The 19,892-nt window shown below is 41.2% G+C and overlaps 1 protein-coding gene across 6 annotated transcripts in view; it reads left to right on the top strand.

Annotated features, from left to right (window-relative positions):
• The first annotated feature begins 1,024 nt into the window (after window positions 1-1,024).
• The window catches only part of CCNT2 (cyclin T2), a 25,427-nt gene continuing 6,559 nt past the window's right edge, over window positions 1,025-19,892 (top strand). For 3 of the 6 annotated variants that reach the window (XM_029962170.1, XM_029962169.1, XM_029962171.1), the window contains exons 1-8: window positions 1,025-1,404; window positions 7,785-7,913; window positions 8,621-8,681; window positions 9,657-9,719; window positions 15,911-15,956; window positions 17,263-17,426; window positions 19,188-19,258; window positions 19,489-19,892. The exon at window positions 19,489-19,892 is cut by the window's right edge. In XM_029962170.1, coding sequence (XP_029818030.1) covers window positions 1,357-1,404; window positions 7,785-7,913; window positions 8,621-8,681; window positions 9,657-9,719; window positions 15,911-15,956; window positions 17,263-17,426; window positions 19,188-19,258; window positions 19,489-19,892 — 986 coding nt within the window. In that variant the 5' untranslated portion in view covers window positions 1,025-1,356. Of the gene's footprint in view, window positions 1,405-7,784; window positions 7,914-8,620; window positions 8,682-9,650; window positions 9,720-11,040; window positions 13,063-15,037; window positions 15,135-15,910; window positions 15,957-17,262; window positions 17,427-19,187; window positions 19,259-19,488 lie in introns of those variants that run through there. The other 3 variants (XM_029962172.1, XM_029962173.1, XM_018078886.1) reach the window with 3 other exon arrangements.

Genomic DNA, 19,892 nt, shown 5'->3' with positions numbered 1-19,892 from the left:
GCTGGTGCTGTGCTCGGCGGGAGCCAAAACACCGCTGTGTTATCGACACCCTTCCAGCTGCCAATGCAAAGCACGGCATTGTGAGGGCTGCTGCGGGGGGAGGGAACTCCAGCTCAGCCAGACTCCAATACAGCATACAGAGATCAAACAGCAAAGAACGTGTTTTCTCAAGAATATTCCACATTTTGCAAGGACTCCGTGATCCCACGATTCCACGCCCCCACGCACCCTCAGCAGCCAAGGCCACCACCCCCTGTCCCCGCCCTCAGGACCACGCTGACTGCGGCGCGCCGGCCCGCTCTGCCGCGACACTCTTGGTGCCGCGGCGCGCGCGCGGGGGCCGGGCCGCTCTCGCGAGATCGGCCGAGAGGCGGTGGCGGCGGCGGCAGGGGAGGTGTCATGGCGGCGGCGGGCGCAGGGCTCCGCCGGGGCGCGGGCGCGGGGCGGCCGGCGGCTCCTCGGCCGCGTTCGGCGCTGGTTTCTTCAGTCGCGAAGCAGCTGGAGAACACGCTCGCGGGCGCTGCCGCGTGGATGGCCGACAAGGAGCTCTCGCTACCGGGCAGCGAGTGGCGGCCAACCTCATCCAAGACATGGGCCAGCGCCTCAATCGTGTATCGCAGCGGTGCCGGCGGGACCGCTCAGGGCGGGGGGGGACGGGCGGGACGGGCGGCGGGACACCCTTTCTGGGTGGGAGCCCTCCCTGAGACCCCTCCCGGGCTCCCACAGCCCCCGGCCGACGCTCCCGGGGGATGGAGCCGTGGCCTGAGGTACAGAATGGGAGGAGGAGCCTGCGGGGCCCCCGCGCCGCGCTCTTTGTCGGCGGGCGAGGAGGCCCGGGGCTCCCACCGGCCCTGCCAGCGCGGGTGGGTCCCTGGCTGCGGGTCTGGGCACTTATAAAGTAAAGCCCAGTGCCCGCAGACCCGTTTTCCACGAAACGGGCATCTCCTCCGTCGCCTTTCTTTAATGTGATTTTAAAAAGAGCGAGCCCTCACAGTGCTTGCTGAAATAGTTGACTTGGAACGAAACAAAAGCACTTGAGACGGTGTTTCAGCGCATGTCGCTCATTGATGAGTTTTCATTCAGCGGGTGACTGGCGAGCCTGGTGTAGGAATCTCCACATGGTCTGCGGAACAGATGGGAAGGATCCGTGTTAATATCGGTTAAGTGCGTGTTAATATCTGTTCAGTTCTGAAGTGTCCTTAATCCATTTTCGCCTGGAGACAGCATGTTGAGAGCAGTGATTGATGTGGAAAGCCCCTCGCCTTCAGATCTTTGTAAACAGTTTTCTCAATATGTAGTGTTTCCTTAATTTAATCTTCCAGCTCTCAGCTTACGATAAATACCGCTATTGTTTACATGCACAGGTTTTATATGCATCATTCCTTCACGAAATTTAATCGAAATGTAAGTATGATTTCATATGTGGTAATAATATGCCGGTAATTTTGTCAGTCTGACTGAGAAGTGTTGCATGCAGGAGTGTAACGTTTGGTCTGTTTACAGGAATTGTAGCTTCTTATCAGTGAATTAGAAACAGCAATGATACTTCTTTTCAACTTTGAATTACCTTAACTAGGAGCAATTAGATTTTATCTTCTGCCATGGAAATGAAAAAAATAGGCACCCATCAGCAAGCGCATTTCAGATGTGTGAAGAATGCATTGAGGCGTTTTGGATGTGGCTGGTGCCTCTGTGCTGTAGTTTGAAAGGCTGATGTGTAGGAACGCACATTTTTCTTGATGAAGTCGGTGGAAGTGCTGGCATGGTGTGTCTGTCAGTGATAATGCGGTCATGTGTGTATCCGTATGGATTATGTGTCTGTTCCTGAAGCAGTGTAAATTCATTTAGCTAGTCTAGTCTTAAGTGGTGTGGTGATAGGTCATATCAGGCAAGAAAAGTGTTTAAAATGGTAAGAGAATGCCAGCTCTCCTGTTTTAACTAGTGACCTGAATATGCTGACTCTGAACACAGAATGTGTTATAAAGAACAGAGTTCTTCAGTAAAAATACTGGCTGTGATTGAGGAATTTTGTAACAGGTATGGAACTTGAGATAACAACCTGGAAATGTCAGGCCTCTTTTTTATGTCCGGTACTGGCTGCAATAGTTAGAAAAGTAATAATATAGTATTCAAGGTATTCTTGGGGTTTTTTGTTTATTTGCTTTAAGCAAGAACAGTTAATAATGATTGTGGTACATCACTAAATGGTGAGGATAAGTTTTCTTAGATCTTTTAATGACAAAATAAGCAAATGGAGACTGTGACAGGTGTTAGGTCTAGACCAGAGCAGACCTTGATCTACCAAGGGGTAAAATCATGCAAACCTTGCACTGTCTGCAGTTGGGGCAGGTACATACTGGGGTGCAGTGAGAGCCAACTCAGCTCTTTTGTCTGGCATGAATTTGTTTGCTGTCGTTGGCTGAACAAATAGGCATCTTATTTGGTGTTTATTTGGCAGGAAACACATATTTCAGAAGTGTATTACATTATTTTTTGTGCAAAATCTGAAATAAATTCAAACTTTCAGCAGCTTGTTACCAAAACTGCAGTGTTGATCCGTATAAGCTCCTCTTTCTCCCCACTCTGTACCTGCCCATGTAACCTGTAGCTGGTGGAAGAGGAGCTGGTGAGGCATCCAAAGTTTGCTGTGGCTGTGGATGGGCTGGGCAGAGCTGCTTGGAATGGAGAGATGGCTCTGTGCAGAGCTGATTTATTTATATATAGACCTACATACCTCTTATATCACCTGTTAGAGTGTTTGTTCTGTCACCTGGTAATCTAGGCTAGATTTAGGCAGCAAGAAGCTTTAGTTGCTGTGTTTGGTTTTTCACTGGATGCTGGTAAATGACAGTCACTTGGAACTGGAAGCACTGCAGTATTTGGATGTATAGTGCCCTTCATATGAAAACTATGCCTTAGGTTATACTTAGGAATGGTAACATTCACTGATAAGCTATGGCTGAATGCCATGGAAACTGCAACTGTTACAGGAGGGGGGGAGTTTATTGTTAAATTAATTCTCAGGTAATAGTATTCTAAGTTAAAGGCAAGTGCACTGCAGGTTTTCGCTCAGTATTCTTGCCGAACTCCTTTTTGTAATTCTCAATGAGTGTCAGGCCAGAGAGTGGCTTTGTGTGTGTGCTGATGGGCAAGTGCATTTTCTTACTCGCATTCCTGTGGGGTAATGGGGGTGGGCTCAGTGAATGGAGTCACTCTGCAAATACTCCCAAACCATCTGTCGGGTTCTCTGTAGGAAAAGCAAAAGCCAAGGACTGTAATAAATACTTAATATCAAATCTCCAGAGTACATGGCAAGCTAAAAAAGGTAACGGTATTCACCACTGCAAGAAGAAAGTAACCCATAGAAATTAAGGTACTGGCAGTTTTGAAGCTAAGACCTAGGAAAAATTTTCTATAGTGTAAGCAGTATGTCTCTAGTATTTCTTTGTTGTGTGCACGGGGTGCTGTTTATCCATGGCAAGAAGGAATCTGAAGGCTGGGGCTAGAAAATTAGATGGCCATTAGTCAGAATGCCTTATGATCTTCTGAGCTGAAAAAATGTAGCCTATGTTTTATAGGTAGATTTATGTTTTTAGGCAACTAATAAGCACTTGTGTGTTTATCATCATGTGTAATTGCCAGGTTATACAAATATAGATATGTCTTATATATGTCACATGCACTTAATTGTTAATAAACAGGCCTTCTAGTGGAAGCTCAGTTACTGAATGGCTGTTGTCTTAATTCTTGTTTTTCCTTCAGTATAAGTTTCTGCTAAACAATTTTACAGGCTTTCAGGAGTTTGAGCCATCTGTGAAGAGGGAATAGAATTCCCAACAGTATCTTCAATCTGTGGAGCCACAGGGGTGGGATCAACCAGTTAATGTGTTAATGTACTGCTCTGATGACCAAATGGCCCTTTTTTGGTGAAGTTACTGTGGGCTGGCAAGTCATCAATTGCTATGGATTGCCCACAAAGTACCTGCAAAAAAGAAAGTATCGAGGTTTTGATGTTGCAATCAAAGCAGGTTAAGACCTTACAAGGTTGCTGTGCCCCAGTGATAGGGTGGAAACTTTACCAATTCGGGTGAGCAGAATTGGATGTCCCTGGCTGTGCAAATGAGAGGAGTTACTATGAAACTCCTCAGCATTAGTACAAATTAATCTTTCAATGTTACTGTTGACCAGGGCACAGTAACTTTGGTTTGCTGAGTATAAAGTTGGTCAGTGTTAATACTGGGATGGGAATGGAGCTCACTGGCTTTTTAAAGGCTGTACTGGCCTGGCTGTTATCCTTAAAATTATCTTGAAAATTTAAATTCTTCTGCAAATACTGTTTCTGTAGTACTTGGTGTCTCATACTGTTATGTAGCAAATAGTTCTTTTGGATGCATATTCTTCAGTACACTGTGATTTGAAGAACAGAAAAGGGGGAAAAATCCTTGGTATGCTGGAAATGAGAGGTAAGGCATCCAAATGGTAGCTGTAGTTTTTAAATATAATCCTTGGAAATGCCATGTGGAATACCAAACAACCAGTTGAAAATGTATGTGATGTCAAGGGGGTTTTGTGCCATGCAATGAACTTAGTGAAGAGCCTAAAGAAGGCCGTATGAGGAATTTTTTTCCTTCAACTGCAAGGTAGATGAGTTGTGTAGAGAGGGTTTTGTTTCCCATCCTTCTCTATTCCCTTCCTGTCTCCTGTGCAAATAGTACAAACCATCTTGTACAAATCCCAGCATTAAACAGTTGACTTGGCAGTTATGCAAAGTTCTTAAAACTTTCATAATACACTTCAGGCTTGGCTTTAGTGAGGCTGTTTTGGATCCTTCAGTTCTGGTTTTAATCTTGCAGTTTAACATATTTGCTGCTTTTAAGCAATGCAAGCTCCTGCTTATAATAAAAAAATCCCTGCAGCTCTTTGTGTTCGACCTTGAAAACCCTCTCATAGACTGGAACCACTCTTAATGTCTTAAGCTAAATTGTATCAAATCTAAAAACATACTAATATTGACATTAAAAGGGAGAGGGAATCTCAGAAAACTATGTGCATGCTACATGTATATTCTGAGATTTTTCTGAATGCCTTTGTTTTTACACTATGTCTTGTGTTTTGTGAAAAAGGACTTACAGCACATTTACCAATGAAACTTGCTGTTTAGTGCTCTTGGATTGTCTTAACAAGGCCCTTATGTTTTGGGATTTTTTTTCTCTTTCAGTGGGACTTGGTTTCTGAGATTCTCAGCTAGTAAAAAATTGGATTTAATTTCATAAATCGTGTCTCTTCTGAAGATATTTCTCCAAGTCTTAAAGACTATTTTGGGTGCATGGTAGAAAATTACTTTAAATTATTGTGGTTGATGTCAAATTAAGATGTTTATATATAGGAAGCTTATCGCTTGTCTCTGATTTTGCCTTTTTGTTCTACTTTGCTTTTTTTTGGCCATTTTTGGAAACTGGAAATGAATGAAAGCATTGAAGTAACTTTGCCAGTTATACACTTAGCAGGGTGTGTCGTCTTCACTGGAGACTGCATATGTGCCAAGTCTGAAATTTTATTAGGATGTCTATTTTCTGAATAAATACCAAGGAAGATAAAAATACTGACCTACTCAAAACTGGGAGTGAGAACCCTTGTCCTAAACAAGACAAAGTTCTGAACTCTTTGGCCAGAAACCAACACTTCTTTTTGAAGGAAATAGATAATTGGGCTGTACAAAGATTTCTGATGAACCAAAGTTAAATGACAGTTAATCAGCTTAACTTAATTAGCCTCCAGAACTGTGTTTTATGTAAGGTCTTGGAGATCAGGAGTTGTGTGGAGACTTCTTGGCCAGAAGGGATCCATTTCAGTAAACTAGGTCTCCTGAAGTCAGGCTGATGAAGGTGCTTTTTTGGAATAAAGTAGAACCTTGGTGCAGTCAGACACAGAGTAACAGTGAGTGACAATTTGCTGATGATTCAACTGTGTGGTCAGTGGTGACTTGGTTCAGAAATGCCTCTGGGAGATGGAGATGTTTTCAGCCATGGAGATTGTTGGAGGTGGATTTTTCAGAAAGGTAAATTGTGACAATTCCACATATGAATAACTGTACCCACAAACTGTACAGGAAGAGACCTGGGCTTATATGAGTGAGACAGCTGCACTTGAGAGAGCTTTGCCTGGGTTGTTGCATCCCTGGGCTGGAGTTTGTCTGCTCTATAAGATACCTTTCCATGCCATGTGTGTTGGGTTATACATGTGTGTGCTGCTGCACATCTTCTGCACTTCAGAGCTGTTGCTACTCTCCCTCTCTCAACTCCAGAAAGCCTTTCCATCATTTATTCATTTGTGAGGCACAAGTTACAACCTTCTTAAAAAGAAATCAGGGGGGGTTTTCTCCCTTATAGAAGAATTTGTTCCTTCTGACTTGTTTTGGGTGGGTTGGGTTTTTCAGAGTGCTGGATTTCTCATGGCACACTTCTACTCATCAAAGGGTATCTCCTTCCCAGGGTGTCAGTTTTCAAGTCTACCAACTTTAAAGTTTTTCTTAAGATCCAAGCAGGCATTTCAAAGTGATTTAAGGATGCAAAAAGTACTCCCTCAATACATTTGAAAGGTTCTAAAATTTAATCCCTTAATCAGTTTGTTGCAGTTTTCTATGTATTGCAAATCTTTATGCCAAATGCTTCATTTCATGATAACAAAGGGCTGTGTGCTGATAAAAAGAAGGCAAAGCTGACTTTGGGAGAGGATGCCTCTTAGTCAGTCTAGTTCTCTTTGGGCACTGAATGAGAAATCCAATACCTGCACTACTTGCACCATGCAGTAATTAAATACTCAGCAAGCAGCTGCTTCAGTCTCTGAATAAATGCTTTATACTGGCTTAATTTTAACCATTTTAATCAGCTCATGTCTAGATGATTTCTACTGCCATTTTAATTCCTCTTTAACATGGGCAACTTTTGCATACAAAGAGGACCTAATTCTTCAGTCTTTTGTGGTTTGCTGTGTTCTGTGTCTGCACACATCTGTCCTTGTAGCTGACAACAGGCATCAAAACTACTTCATAGCTCTCTCCTGGGTGATACTGAACTGCCAATGGGAGCTTTGCTGCCAGCTTATGACACCTAGAGTTTTATATAAAATTCATCTTAAAATGTAACTTTACTAACATTTGATATAACTGATGTTTTATGAATCCTTGTGCTTCGTTCTTCAGATACTGCTGGGTGTACAGTAAAGTTTCTAAGAATACATATGTATATATAAAGTTTCTTTTACTTACACAACCTGTGTTTATATAACAAGCTGTTTTTATTAAAGTTCTGTGCAAAGTTTCTCAGTCTTTAGGAGAATCAAATGCTGGCAGAACTTGTGATCAGCTGTTTTGACTTTTACTGAAAAGATGGTGTAATGACTCGCTCTGTGCAAGAAACTGGATGAACTTTCTCACAAAGTATATTTAACTTGAAACAGCCTGTTCTTGTGTGACTAACTCTTCTGGACCAAATTAGTTTTTTTTTTATGTTGAACTAGAATTAGTTTGACCTCAAACTTCTTACTCACAAATGTAATTTAGTATTTTGCTGCTCCTTCCCTGTGCTGCTGGGAGGATTACATCAGTTAGAAAATAAAACATGACTAGTTATATTTTTGTAGCCTTGCATGACTTCAAAACTGGGAAAAAAAAGCCACAAATCCAACTTCTTAAACTTTTTCTATTTATTAGTTTAGACTCTCCATAAAAATTCAAGTCCTGCTTGTAAAAAGTTAAAAAGTACTGATGTGTTTTTCTTCTTCAGATAATGTCTCCTACGGCATTGTTTTTGGCTGCAAAAGTGGAAGAACAGCCACGGAAACTTGAACATGTTATTAAAGTAGCAAATGCCTGTCTTCATCCTCAAGAGCCACAACTGGATACAAAGAGTGATGTAGGTGGAAGTCATGGTTTTAAAGATGATCAGATGACACTTCATCTTATGATCTGTGATACTGTCTCACTGGATTATTGCTGTCTGCAGTCTAGGAAAAAGCCTTTTGTTTGTACACCATTTAAGTCTTTTGTATTACTTAATGCAGCATAATTAAAGACTGGTATTTGTTGTGAAACTTGAAGAGATTGCTCCATCTTGAAATTGCATTATTTTTAAGGCTTCCACATGTAGAGTAGAAGATTGGATGTTTAAATAAGAGGTTTCATATGTGGTTCCCTGAGTGACACAGTTTGTGCAGAGCTCTGAGTTCAGGGCTGTCTCTCAGGCAGAGGTTCACTGTGCCCTCTTGGCTACATGTGATATAGTTGTCAGCTGCTGCCTCTGCTGTGCATTGCTACTCCTTTCATTTGCCAAAGTTTGTACAGCTTCCACTTACTTTAGAGTTCACATTATCTTTCCTGAGCCACAGGCCAGCTGAGCATCTCCAGCTGTATTTTTAAAGTACTTGTAAGATGAATAACCTGCCCAGAGATACTCAAGTTGACTTGCACTGGGAAGCCTCTGTAATTCTCACCCTGTTGTGAATTGTCAGTTCTGACTGACTGCTCTGGTGTTGCCAGTACCGGTGTTCAAACAGGCAGCGTGTGATTGAAATTCTCACACAAGGGATTGCTGCTCTTCACCTGTTTGCTTCTCTGTTTCAGGCTTACCTTCAACAAGCCCAAGAGCTGGTTATACTTGAAACAATAATGCTTCAAACTTTAGGTATGTCCTAAATATCTCCTGTGCAGCCAGCTTACTATGAAGGAGTAATGGGACCCGAGTAACTGGATTTTTGGTGTGTTCTTGATACACTAGAATTTTACTGTTTTCGTGTATAACTTCTGACCTGTGAATTTAGTTTTGTGTCAGCAGTTCTGCTGTGTTCACTTGGGAGAAAAAAAGGGGCATCTGTACTTAGGAAATAGATTTTTCTGACAGTTTGAGTTAGAAATGTGTAGGTTTCCAAGTAGATTTTACTCTGAAGAAGTGATTACATTGATATTTCTTTGTGTAAGGTAACACATTACTCTGGGTTAGCAGTGTGTTAATCCTGAAACAACCCATTTAATGGTTCAGATGATTCCAAAATTTGAAATGGAATGTTCTGCTAAGAAATTCTTCTGACTTTAGAATACCTTAGAGACAATTCCTGCTAGCAGACTGAGAACACAGACTTGCTCAGATATTCTTAAATATATTGTTTTTTAAAAAATAGCTCACAGTAGTGACCTAATTCTTAAGATAGTTTCATAAACAAAGAAGGGTTTTCTAAGTTACTAACCTACAAATTGACTTAATTTGTAATTTCTTAGCTGCAAATGGTTTTAAGTCCTAGAAATCAATAAAGTGCATGTGCACAACCACACGTCTGCATTGCAGTTTTTACTGACTTATTAATGTGCTAGAAACTATTCAGATATGTTCAACCTTAAAAATACAGTAATTTCCCAGGTTATGTACGTGTATATATATATACAGGCATTGAGTTATTTTCCTAATGGATCATGAAGTAGCTATACCATCTGCCATTCAAAAGTATGAAAAGGTGCAGAATCAAAGGCAGTTAAATCCTGGTACTTGTTCTGCAGTACAAAGGTTTAGTAAGTATTTTAGGTCTGTGGGGAAGCATAAGGGGGGTTGGGTTTTTATTTTACAGATGCAAATGTATAATTCTAAAATGTATTTGTAACTCTTCAGGTTTTGAGATTACCATTGAACATCCACACACAGATGTTGTGAAATGTACACAGTTAGTGAGAGGTCAGTGACTTTTAACCACTTCTGTAAGTCCTTTTTTACTTTTCTAGTAAAATTTTGAAGTGATGTTATTTGTGTAATGTGATCTTCACCAGCTGTGTTATCCAAAGAGTATGTTTAAAGCTAGTTACTAAAAGCTTGATCTTAACCTTTAGAGATTAAGATAAAGAGTCCAGTCCTCTATCCTTCATAACTTTTTTGTCTTCTTGTAAGATTTGATTTTAACAATACCTGTTCCATGTGTTCTCAAGGGACAGAAGCAGTCAGTAGTTGAGAAGTGGTTGGCCAGCTGCTTACTGTTGTTCTGAGCTGATTATTTTCACTCTGAAGTAGTTCTACCAAGTGAAGTTTAGGTTGCCTGTTGGCTGATGGTGGTTTTTTTGTCTTAGCGAATCTTTTTAGGTAATGAACTGAGGGGTAAAGAGAGTGCATGGCAAGTCTGCTGTCACATGCAAATACTTAGAAATATGACTAATTGTTTTTCTGGAGCCTGGTGTACTTGTTTTGGATGGTAGCACAGAACCCCAAACCTTTGGTTAAACATATCTAACTTGTATGCAGCTTAATGTGACTGGCAAGAAACCTGTTTTGTTCTTTAATATTTTTGTGGCTTTTCAGCACACCTTCTTTAATTCTTAGATTGGTTTCCTTTGGAGCTTTAAAAAAAAAAAAATAAAAAATCCTCTCATAAGATGGAGGATGAAAAAAAATCAGGAATCAGTTGTAAAAACACCTAAAATAAGCTTTTCACTTTAATTATGTTCCTTAAGTAAAAAGTGTTTGGAAATGATTAGACCATGGCTTTTAGTGTTTAGTGCTTGGCTGGTTTTGCAGTGAAAAATGCAAAGTTAAGTGCTCCAAAGTTTTTGGTGGGTTTTTTTTTTTTTTCCTTCTATAAAATATACAAAAGTTAGTTACAACTTAATAATGTTAACTAGGTTTGTTTGTAACTCTGGAATTAATGGTGTTCTTTGAAGGGAGAGTATCTCCTATTTTCAAGTAACTTAGTGGTGCAGTGTCTTCAGAGTCTGAGTAGGGCTGGTGCTGTAATTTATTTGCATATAAAGTACCTTTATTGCTATTCTTGCTATAAGATAATGATTCTCTGCTTTCTGTCCAAATTTGGCTGTGACTTGGTGCCGTGGGTGTCATTACACCTAAAGCTGCATCAGCAGCTCTGTAGGGTTTGGCTTTGGGTTTTCTTGGTCAGCATAAATGTGGGCACATTTCAGTGTTTTGTGGGAGCCCCTGTGCTTCTGCTCAGGGTGTGGGGTGTGGGCAGGGGTGAAGGCAATGTTGTCCTGCCTCAGATTTCCACATTAGTTCAGCTCTTCTCTTTGTGTTTTGTGCTAATCTTTTATACAGACAAAATTCATACTTTGAAGGTACTGCTAATTTTTTAATTTGACATAGTAAAGCTAGTAATTAATGTCAGCAGACTTGAAAAAATGCTTAGAATTTTAAAATTATATCAAGTCTTGAAATCTGAAGACTTCAGTGAGGGCTGAAAGTCCCTGTGCCTAAAGGAGTGGTGCAAAGGGAATGTAATTTGTCTGATCCTTGAAAACCTACTCACTGAAGTAGCTGTGCTCCTTAGTGTGTGTATGCAAGTGGAATCCTTGGCAGCACATGCCCTTCCTTTGAATACTGTAGGTTGAGAACACAAGGCTTGAGGACCTAATATTTAAAAAAAAAAAAGGAAGCAAATGAATAAATTAATTTAAAACATCAAGCATGAAGTCTGTAGTCAGGCATGCAAGTCAGGCAAGGACAGAATAATTGCTTTCTCTTATGTATTGACAGAACAGAGATGGGCTTGTGGGCACAGTGATGTATCTTCAAAGACACAGTGGTGTGAGTTTAGTTCTCTGTCCATGAGATAGTTATTGTTGGGCAGTGTGGGTTTTTAATGTCAGTAGATGCAACACTCAGATATTTAAGTCCTGAAGCTTTCAATACCTAAGACTTGTCAATGTTAAACCGTTAGTGCCAAAGGGATTGACTGAGAAGTTAAAGAAAGCCAAGGTTACTTCTTCCAGTTCTGGTAACGTCACCTTGGACAAAAAGCACCATTTCAGAGTGCAGAGATACCCTTTTTTATTAAAGGTGATTAACTTCTCCAAGACCATTGTGATTAAAACCTCCAACTGCACGTTTGGGGAGAGAAGGGAGGGAGGAATGTGATGTGGCTGATGTGCCTCTGTTTATCAAAACAGAGGCAGCAAAGTTAGCTGAGGTATGGGAATGGGCTTGGGGTGTGTGCACTGCATTGCCATGTGGTGAGAAGGTGCCCTTTTGCTGCCTAAACTGCAGTGCCTCAGAGGATGGCTGATTCTCTGTATCACTTTTTGTTGTCTTGCATCCAGGGTAGTGTGTTTTATGCTGTCATTGTTACCTGTATTAACCTTTAAGCTACTCCCTTTTAGAAACAAAATGAAAAACATTAAAATAGAACCCAGATTCTATTGTTCATGCTCAAAAGGTTCAACCAAGTCCTTTGTCAGAAGACTCTAGTCTGGTAGTGGCACACCAGAGGTAATTGCTGGAAGCTGAAGATGAACTAGGAAGTGGGAATAGGTGCAAATAAACATAATTGCTTCAACACACAACTAAAGAAAAAGTTGAATTCTTCTCTAAGATTGAAAGCCTTTTTGAAGGCAGTGTTAGACAGCAGGGGTCATTGTAGATAAGAAGTGACTGGATGGATACTGGATGGATACATAATGACTCATGATGTTCAGGCATATGGTATCCAGTTATTCCTTCTGGTGTTCAGAGACTCCTGGGTTAATGAAATTGTTCCACCTTTACAGTTTGGTCAGTAGAGCAGACGAGGAAAATGGTGTGGGCTTAGTCTTTTTTCTGCACCATTCTTCCTCAGTGTCAAGAGACTGAGAAGAGGAGACAGGACCATCATTCCTTAGGATCCCACAGGTCCTTTAAGGAATCTGAAGACAGTGGATGTGTGAGGGCCTGTCAGCAAGCCTCAGTGCCCATTCCAAGAATTCTCCAGTACTGAAGAGAAGAAAAGAGGAAAAAAAACCCACTAGAACAAAACCAGTTTTGTTGTCTATCTCCCTTGCTGGCTTCAGTGCTGGCTGAATGATCAGCAGTGAAGCTCCCTCAATACCAAGACTATGACATGGTCCTCTTAAGCTCTGGTGCAGAATCAGTCTGTTCTCAGCCTGCTTCTGGTGAAACTTGAAGGGGAGGAATCTGTATCCTCATCTCCATCTTGGGAAGTCTTCAGTCATTCCTTTTTCTGTGTTGGAACACAACCTTTTGGAACTGAAGATGGGATCTCAAGGATTTCTAGGATTGTTCTCGCTACTCTGCAGGTTATCAGGTACCTTGAACACCCATGATCCTTACTAATCTTTTGTGGAAATTGCACTGTCAAATCCTTCAAATATGCCATAGTATCTGTATGCACAGGTACCATTGCTTAAATCAGGCTGAGAAAGACAAGGTCAGCAGAAGAGGAGGTGAAAATGCATCAGCTTTTTCAGAGGGTATTCACATGAGGAAAATTTAAGTCTTAGTGTACTAAGTGGTGTGGAAAGATCTGAAACCCCAGCTGCACTCCAGCACTGCTGCAGGTGGCCTTCACATGCTGAACTTTTGACCTCAGGCTTTTACAAGCCTGTTCCCAGGGTTTTAGTACTTTCAAGAAAGTAAAGCCACCAGGACTGCTCAGCCCTAAATGCCTACACCATGGCCTGCTCCAGCCCTTTCCAGATACAGCAGGCATCCACCAGCAGACCTCTGTTCAGAGCCTGGGGCTCTTTTCCTTTGGCCAGAAGGACTTCAGCAAGCTCCTCTCTCCTGATGCTGACTGGCTTATCTGCCATCTCTTTCTGGGGAACACTTCCAAATGTGTGCAGGGTCCAGGCATAGCCACCTACCACCCTCCTAAGGGGGACTTGGCAGTCACATTTTCATGAGTATCCCGAGATCCAAGATAAACTGTGTTGAAGAAAAGACTCAGATATCTTGGAATTGCAGCCATTGTGTGGCTCTGCCCAGTAAAAAGCATTTTGGTTTCCAGTTGGCAGTTTCTTGGAGACCAGCAAGTCCTGTTCCAAAATATTGATTCCAACTTCAGCGATTCCCTGCCTTATGGTTGCTTCTGCAGCAGTGGGACAGGGTGGATGTTTCAAAGCCCTTTGAACTGCTGAAATCCCAAGCTGGTCATTACTGGCTGGTATTGTAGCCATCAGTCCAGCAGCTTGTGAGTTTTAAGAGCAGCTCTGCTGGCTTGTTTGAGCCTCTGCTTCAAGATGATTGGAATTTGGAGATGCACTTTTCACTACTATAATGGAAGTAAAACATGAAAATATAGGAACCAAAATTCATTAGCTTTAATTTCTGTGATGGATTCTGCTAAACCAAAGCTGACCTAAATAGAAGAGTTTGGGAGGGATGTTTTCAGTTGTGCCTTGTGTTATCAAAGGCTTCAGCTGTGAGCTGAAATTTCTTGTTGGTTTTGCAAATGATAGTTATTTAGCTGTAAATAAGTTGAAACAGTATCATACTACTTGTAGTATAGGTAAGGTATTTAGCACATTAACTTTTGATTGGGGCCAAAATGTGTGTTTCAAGATATGATTCTTTTCTTCCAGGTATGTGTTTTGATTTACTCAACTTCCAAGCTGATGTTAAATAGAAGTTTTCTGGCATCTGCTTTTCTTCCTTGTTCAAAAGGGACATTTCAGTAGAGATGCTTCTTGGTCCCAGTCCCTTAATTCAAACATGTAACTTTACAGAGTGCATAAGTCATTGAAGCTCCTTTAGACATTGCTTTAATGAAAAATGAAGAGCAAGACATCCAGTTTGAGTCTCACTGAACCACTGTGTATTTTCATTTGTTTTGTTATGACAGTGTCATTTCACTTTTTCTTTTTTTGGTAATTCCACCTTACATTTCTTTAGTTGGGAGGGAGAGGAAGAGGTTTTTTAGTATGCAATTACCATTATAGTTTGCAAACTAAATATTATAGTATAACACATTGTCAGTTCACCTTCTGATTATTATGGATCAGTAGATTTTGTGTGTGGGAACAGATCCTGTTACCTTGCTACTTCCACATTCTTCTGGGATTATGGCACTGCCTGGCTGTTTAGCATAAAGACAAGTCTGATTTGTACTCCCTGGCAATCATTAGAAGTTGAGTTAAATCACATTTTATTATTATGCTATTTAAAAATTAAAATTTAAAAGCTGCTGTAGTATTTCTCAAACTTTATGGAAATAGTATTATTAAAATAAAAGCTTAACAATGTTCCCTTTGACATAAAATTCAACACTACACTCTCTGCAGGTAGCACTGATTTCAAGTGATAGTGTCAAAGTAAGACTTGAATGAAGGCTGCATTCAATCTGCCTTGTGCCCAGCTATCCCATTAATGCATGTTACAGTAAGTTCTCTTATCTGAGTGAGCAGTTGGGGTGTCACTGCAGGGGTCAGCACTACGTGGCTGTAACAGCCTGAGTCAGTAGCTTTTCATTTCTGGCATGTTGCAGTCCTGTGTTTTGGTTTGGTTTTTTCTTGACTAACTAAAATGAAGTTTGTTTTCTATTGAAGCTTTGCCATAGGTTTAAGAAATGTGGAGCAAAAAGTTCTGAGCACAGTGCTCTTAATTAGAAGGAGCAGAAAACTGATTTTTTGGGGTTTTTTTACCCTCTAGCTTGGGGACTTGTGGTGTTGTACGGCTTTGGGAGAGAGACATTGCTCTGGTTTTGGGGAGGTTTGGGGGGTGGGAGGGGTGTCCTGCCATGCTCCTCTCCAAGAGCAGGATGTGCACTGTGCTGTGAATGGGCTGTGACTGATCTGTCCTGCAGCCCAGGGAATGGCAGGGATCACCTAGAGGTGAGGGTTGGGAAGCAGTGCTTCCCAGAGGAGAGTGCTCTCAGCTTCGAGGCATCAGAGGGGTTGGATCAGCAGAGGGAAGCTGTTCTATGAGTTGTACAGAGGGGGTGCAGTGAATGGAAGGACTGGTCCAGCTCCAGTACCGAATGTGAGGGCCTCTTCTGTGTCTCAGAAAAGATTATTTTGAAGACTAGTCAGCCAGATTCAGATCAGTTCTGTGGCAATACCCAGCAGTGATTTTGGAAGATAAAACTGCTCTAATTTTGGCATGAACCTGATGAGTTTGTGCCGATCTTTAATCTCCCTGTTTTTCTTTTCTTACAGCAAGCAAGGATTTGGCACAGACATCCTATTTCATGGCTACCAACAGGTTGTTATCCTGAACCTCTTTGTTGCACTGTTGTAGCACACTATAGCTTCCTTTACTGCAGGGCCCCCTCCATGTGTCTTACCCTTGTTGCAGCGGGAGACTGGGCCATCTCCAGTGGTGGTTCCTTCCCGCCTGCAGTGCGGTGTATTGGACAAGGGCCTCGTGGCACAAAGGGGTTAAATGCACAATGAGAAGTGTAGTGGTGCTTTCTGATGACATTTTCTCGATTGTGAGTGCATAAATCTAAAATTGGTAGCCTGAATAGCAGCTAAAGATTACAAAGAGATAAACTTAACCTAGAAATCCGAGCATCTTGGTAAGTACAAAACTATTTTTAGTTTACACTTGTAGTTAATGGCAGTTTTCTCTTAACTTTAAATATATTGATCCAATCTTAATTTATAAAATTGTAGTGGGCCTAAGTTCCTATCAGCTGGCTTATTTTTCTTTTTAGATAGACTAGTACAAGCCCAATGTTCTTCTTTTTAGAAACAGCTCTTTAATCTTAATATACAGTTTTAAAACTTAAGTACTTAGATAAATGTAAGTTCTAGGATTTCAGATGGGTATTGTGTATACATAGCCTGTCACAGAAAGAACTAGAGAGCAGACTTCACTCTTGATTTCTTGATTACTTCAAATTCTTGCCAAACAACTTGAAGCTTTATTTAAGAGGACTACATTACATGTACTTAGCTTCTGGGCAATATCTGCTGGTTATTAGAACTGTACAAAATAAATCAATCAATACTTCTGGTTCCTTGATGGGCAAGATTCTGTACTTAAGCATCTGTTAAGTTGTGCTAAAGCAGTGAAACTGAGCCAATGTATTTTGTGGTGCTGCCAGCTGGAAGCTGAAGACAAGTTCACAAATGTCACAAATCCAGGCCTATGAAAGCCAAGCCCACCAGTAATTCACCTGGTTCTGTGGAATTGCTGGGGACCTTCTGATTGTCTCATTCAGAGACTGCAGAATCAACTGTATGCTTTTTACTGTGGAGTTTTAATTGACCATATAATACTTCTTTCTTTTTAGTACTGAAGTACAGTAAAATAACTGTTAAATTTATTTACTGTTCATCAGACTTTTGATAGCAAAAGCAAATTAAACTTTTCTGCCAGATAAATGCCCTGCCCTTTGTTTTCTTAGGGCAGTAAGATATCTTATGAACTTATTTAGCAAAATGTTTAACTGCTGTTGCTTGACGAGTTGCCTCATTCTGTCTGTTAATGGTTGATTTGTTTGGGTTTTCTGTTTTTCATGTTTGATTTCCTTTGGTTCCTCATTACGAAATTTGTGCAACAGTCTTCACCTTACTACGTTCTGTCTTCAGTACAAGCCCACAGTGATAGCATGTGTGTGCATTCACTTGGCCTGCAAGTGGTCCAACTGGGAAATTCCAGTGTCAACCGATGGGAAACACTGGTGGGAATACGTAGATCCTTCAGTTACTCTAGAACTGCTAGATGGTAAGTGATACTGCCTTTCACTTCTGGAAACTCAACTCAAGGGTTTATTGTTCAAGAGATATGCAAGGATTGGGAACATATTATACAGTAAGAGATTTAAGCCTAAATTAAGTCTCACTGACTTCATGTACCATATTGTCAGGGGAAAGAAAGGGATAGGAAAGGGGAGAACTTTGGAAGACAAACTTGGGTTTGAGACCTTTAGTTTGAAGGGGCATCCTTTTGTAGGTGCAAGTCAGAGTCTTGGGTTTAAATATTTTTCAGAACCAAGAATGATGGAAATGTACCAGTGCAAATTCCTGCAGTCCTGGGACTGCACTGGAGCAGAACAGTCATTTCTGCCACAGTGTTCATAAGGGTGTACATAAAACCACCCTGTTCACAAGGGCAGTTCTGCATTAACAATTTGGCATCACTTGTGGTATCTCAAATGCCTGTAAAATAGTTTTTCTTGTCAGAAGGCTTTTCCTGAAGAAAGCAAACACCCAGAACTCCACACACCTGGGAGTTTACTGTCTTGAAATAGCACCTATTGCAGAGCAGTCTGGATTTAAGGCCCACATATGCTGCTGGAGTGGGAGCGGGAGCGGGAGCTCCTGAGGCTTTCAGATCCATGTGGACTTTGTTGATCCTGGAGTGAAATGTGCAATGTGGAGTAGTGGTGGAGGTCTCCAGGCTTCCCATGGCTCAGCATGGCTTCCCATGGCCTGCTACTTTCCTCTGCTGAGCTTTTCTTTCTTAATGGCAATTTTTGGGTTTTTTTGTAAGTGAGAAATTGAGTAGATGTCATGTGAAGCACAGAACTGGAGTGAACTTCAGAGTGCAGGTTCAAACATCTCTGTCTTAATGGGCACCTTTAAGTTGTATCTAGTTCCAAACACCACCCTGCTTCCTTCCTACCTGGGTGTGGGTTTGTGGATTTGAAGGGAATGCTGTGAGTTCATTGTGAACTTGGCTCTGTTCTTCAGGCATTTATGGAGCTGGTGTGTTTGATGGACTCGGGCAGGCCAAAGGCCTGAGGCAGTTGTGCACTTGGGAGCAGCTTAGTTTGTAATTTGTTTGTGGAGTTCTGGAGAAGCCAGTTCTTCCAGACCTGCATTCAAATTCTGACTGTACTTAATTATTTTTAGCTTAGGAGTAAAATTAAATTTCGGTGGAAAGTATTTTTATTTGCAGCTGACAGGCATGGGGACCTACTCTTTCTAATTGCAAGGATCTTTGGGGTTTAACACAGCCAAGTGCTCTGCCTTGAACAGTTATTTCAAAGCTGTTGTTTACAACAGGGTGCTTCCAAGGGTCTGATGGTGATATTATGTTCAGAGCTGTTACTGGTTGTTCCTGAAATTTGTTGGAATGACTGAGACAGTGACTTAGAAACGTTAAAGGAAACTTAACTTCATACAGAAAATGCCCAGGCTGAATGGCAAGTATATTATTTTAGGAGCTGTTGTTTGTATAGGTCCCTGTTGAAATTTTTGGTCTAACAAATCCGGGTTGTGCAAGAGCAAAAACAAAATGTAAAATTCAAACCTGTGTTTCAGAATGCTGTAGTGGTCAGAAGTCTGTTGCAGTGAAACACTGTAGCCTGTTTTGTTCAATGCTTACCTAACCATTTTTTAATAAAATATAAATTTGGATCATGCACAGGCTGTAGCAACTACTGTAAAAGCTGTATGAACTCAGACTAAGAAAAATGTTTCAAGTTTTACTTGTTTATTACAGAATCAGATGTAAAAATGGCTTTTTTTTTTTTCTATTCAGAGCTAACTCATGAGTTTCTGCAGATACTGGAGAAAACACCCAGCAGGCTCAAGAGAATTCGAAATTGGCGGGTAAGAAGTTTTGCTGTACCAGTGTCTGGCAAGAAGAGATGAACTTCTAGGAGAACTATGAACCAAAGTGAAAAGTTTATTTATATTGTATGTGCTGTTTCTTCCTGTGGCTGAGTCAGGAGGAGGTGAAACTTTGAGTCAGCTTTTATCCTCACCTCAAAGCTAAATTCCAATGGAGTGTCTAAGTATTCTAAGCTGTGTATTTTCTCACTTCTTTCTTTTTTGCTTAGGCAAATCAGGCAGCTAGGAAACCTAAAGGTGATGGACAGGTATCTGAGAACTCACTTCTTGGTTCATCTTTGGTCCAGAATTCCATTTTGGTGGATACAGTGACTGGTGTAGCTGCAAACACAAGTTTCCAAAAACCATCAACATCATTTCCCGCACCAGTACCTCTGACCTCAGGAAGTATTTCTGTTCCAGACAGTCATGCACCTGAAAATTTGGCAATATTAGCTACAGGAATGCCAAGTACCTCATATAGTTTGGCATCACACCAGGAATGGCCTCAGCACCAAGAGCAAACACGGACAGAACAAATATACTCTCAGAAGCAGGAAACGTTGCCTGCGAGTCAGTACAACATGAACTTCCAGCCGGGGACATCTGTACAGATGCACTCTGGAGTACATCA

Source organism: Manacus vitellinus, unplaced genomic scaffold (genome assembly GCF_001715985.3).
Source record: "Manacus vitellinus isolate BGI_N305 unplaced genomic scaffold, ASM171598v3 scaffold_43_pilon, whole genome shotgun sequence".
In the NCBI taxonomy this organism is placed as follows: Eukaryota; Metazoa; Chordata; class Aves; order Passeriformes; family Pipridae; genus Manacus; species Manacus vitellinus.
The sequence above is the reverse complement of the archived record's forward strand: the minus strand, read 5'-3'. Positions and strand labels throughout refer to the sequence as shown.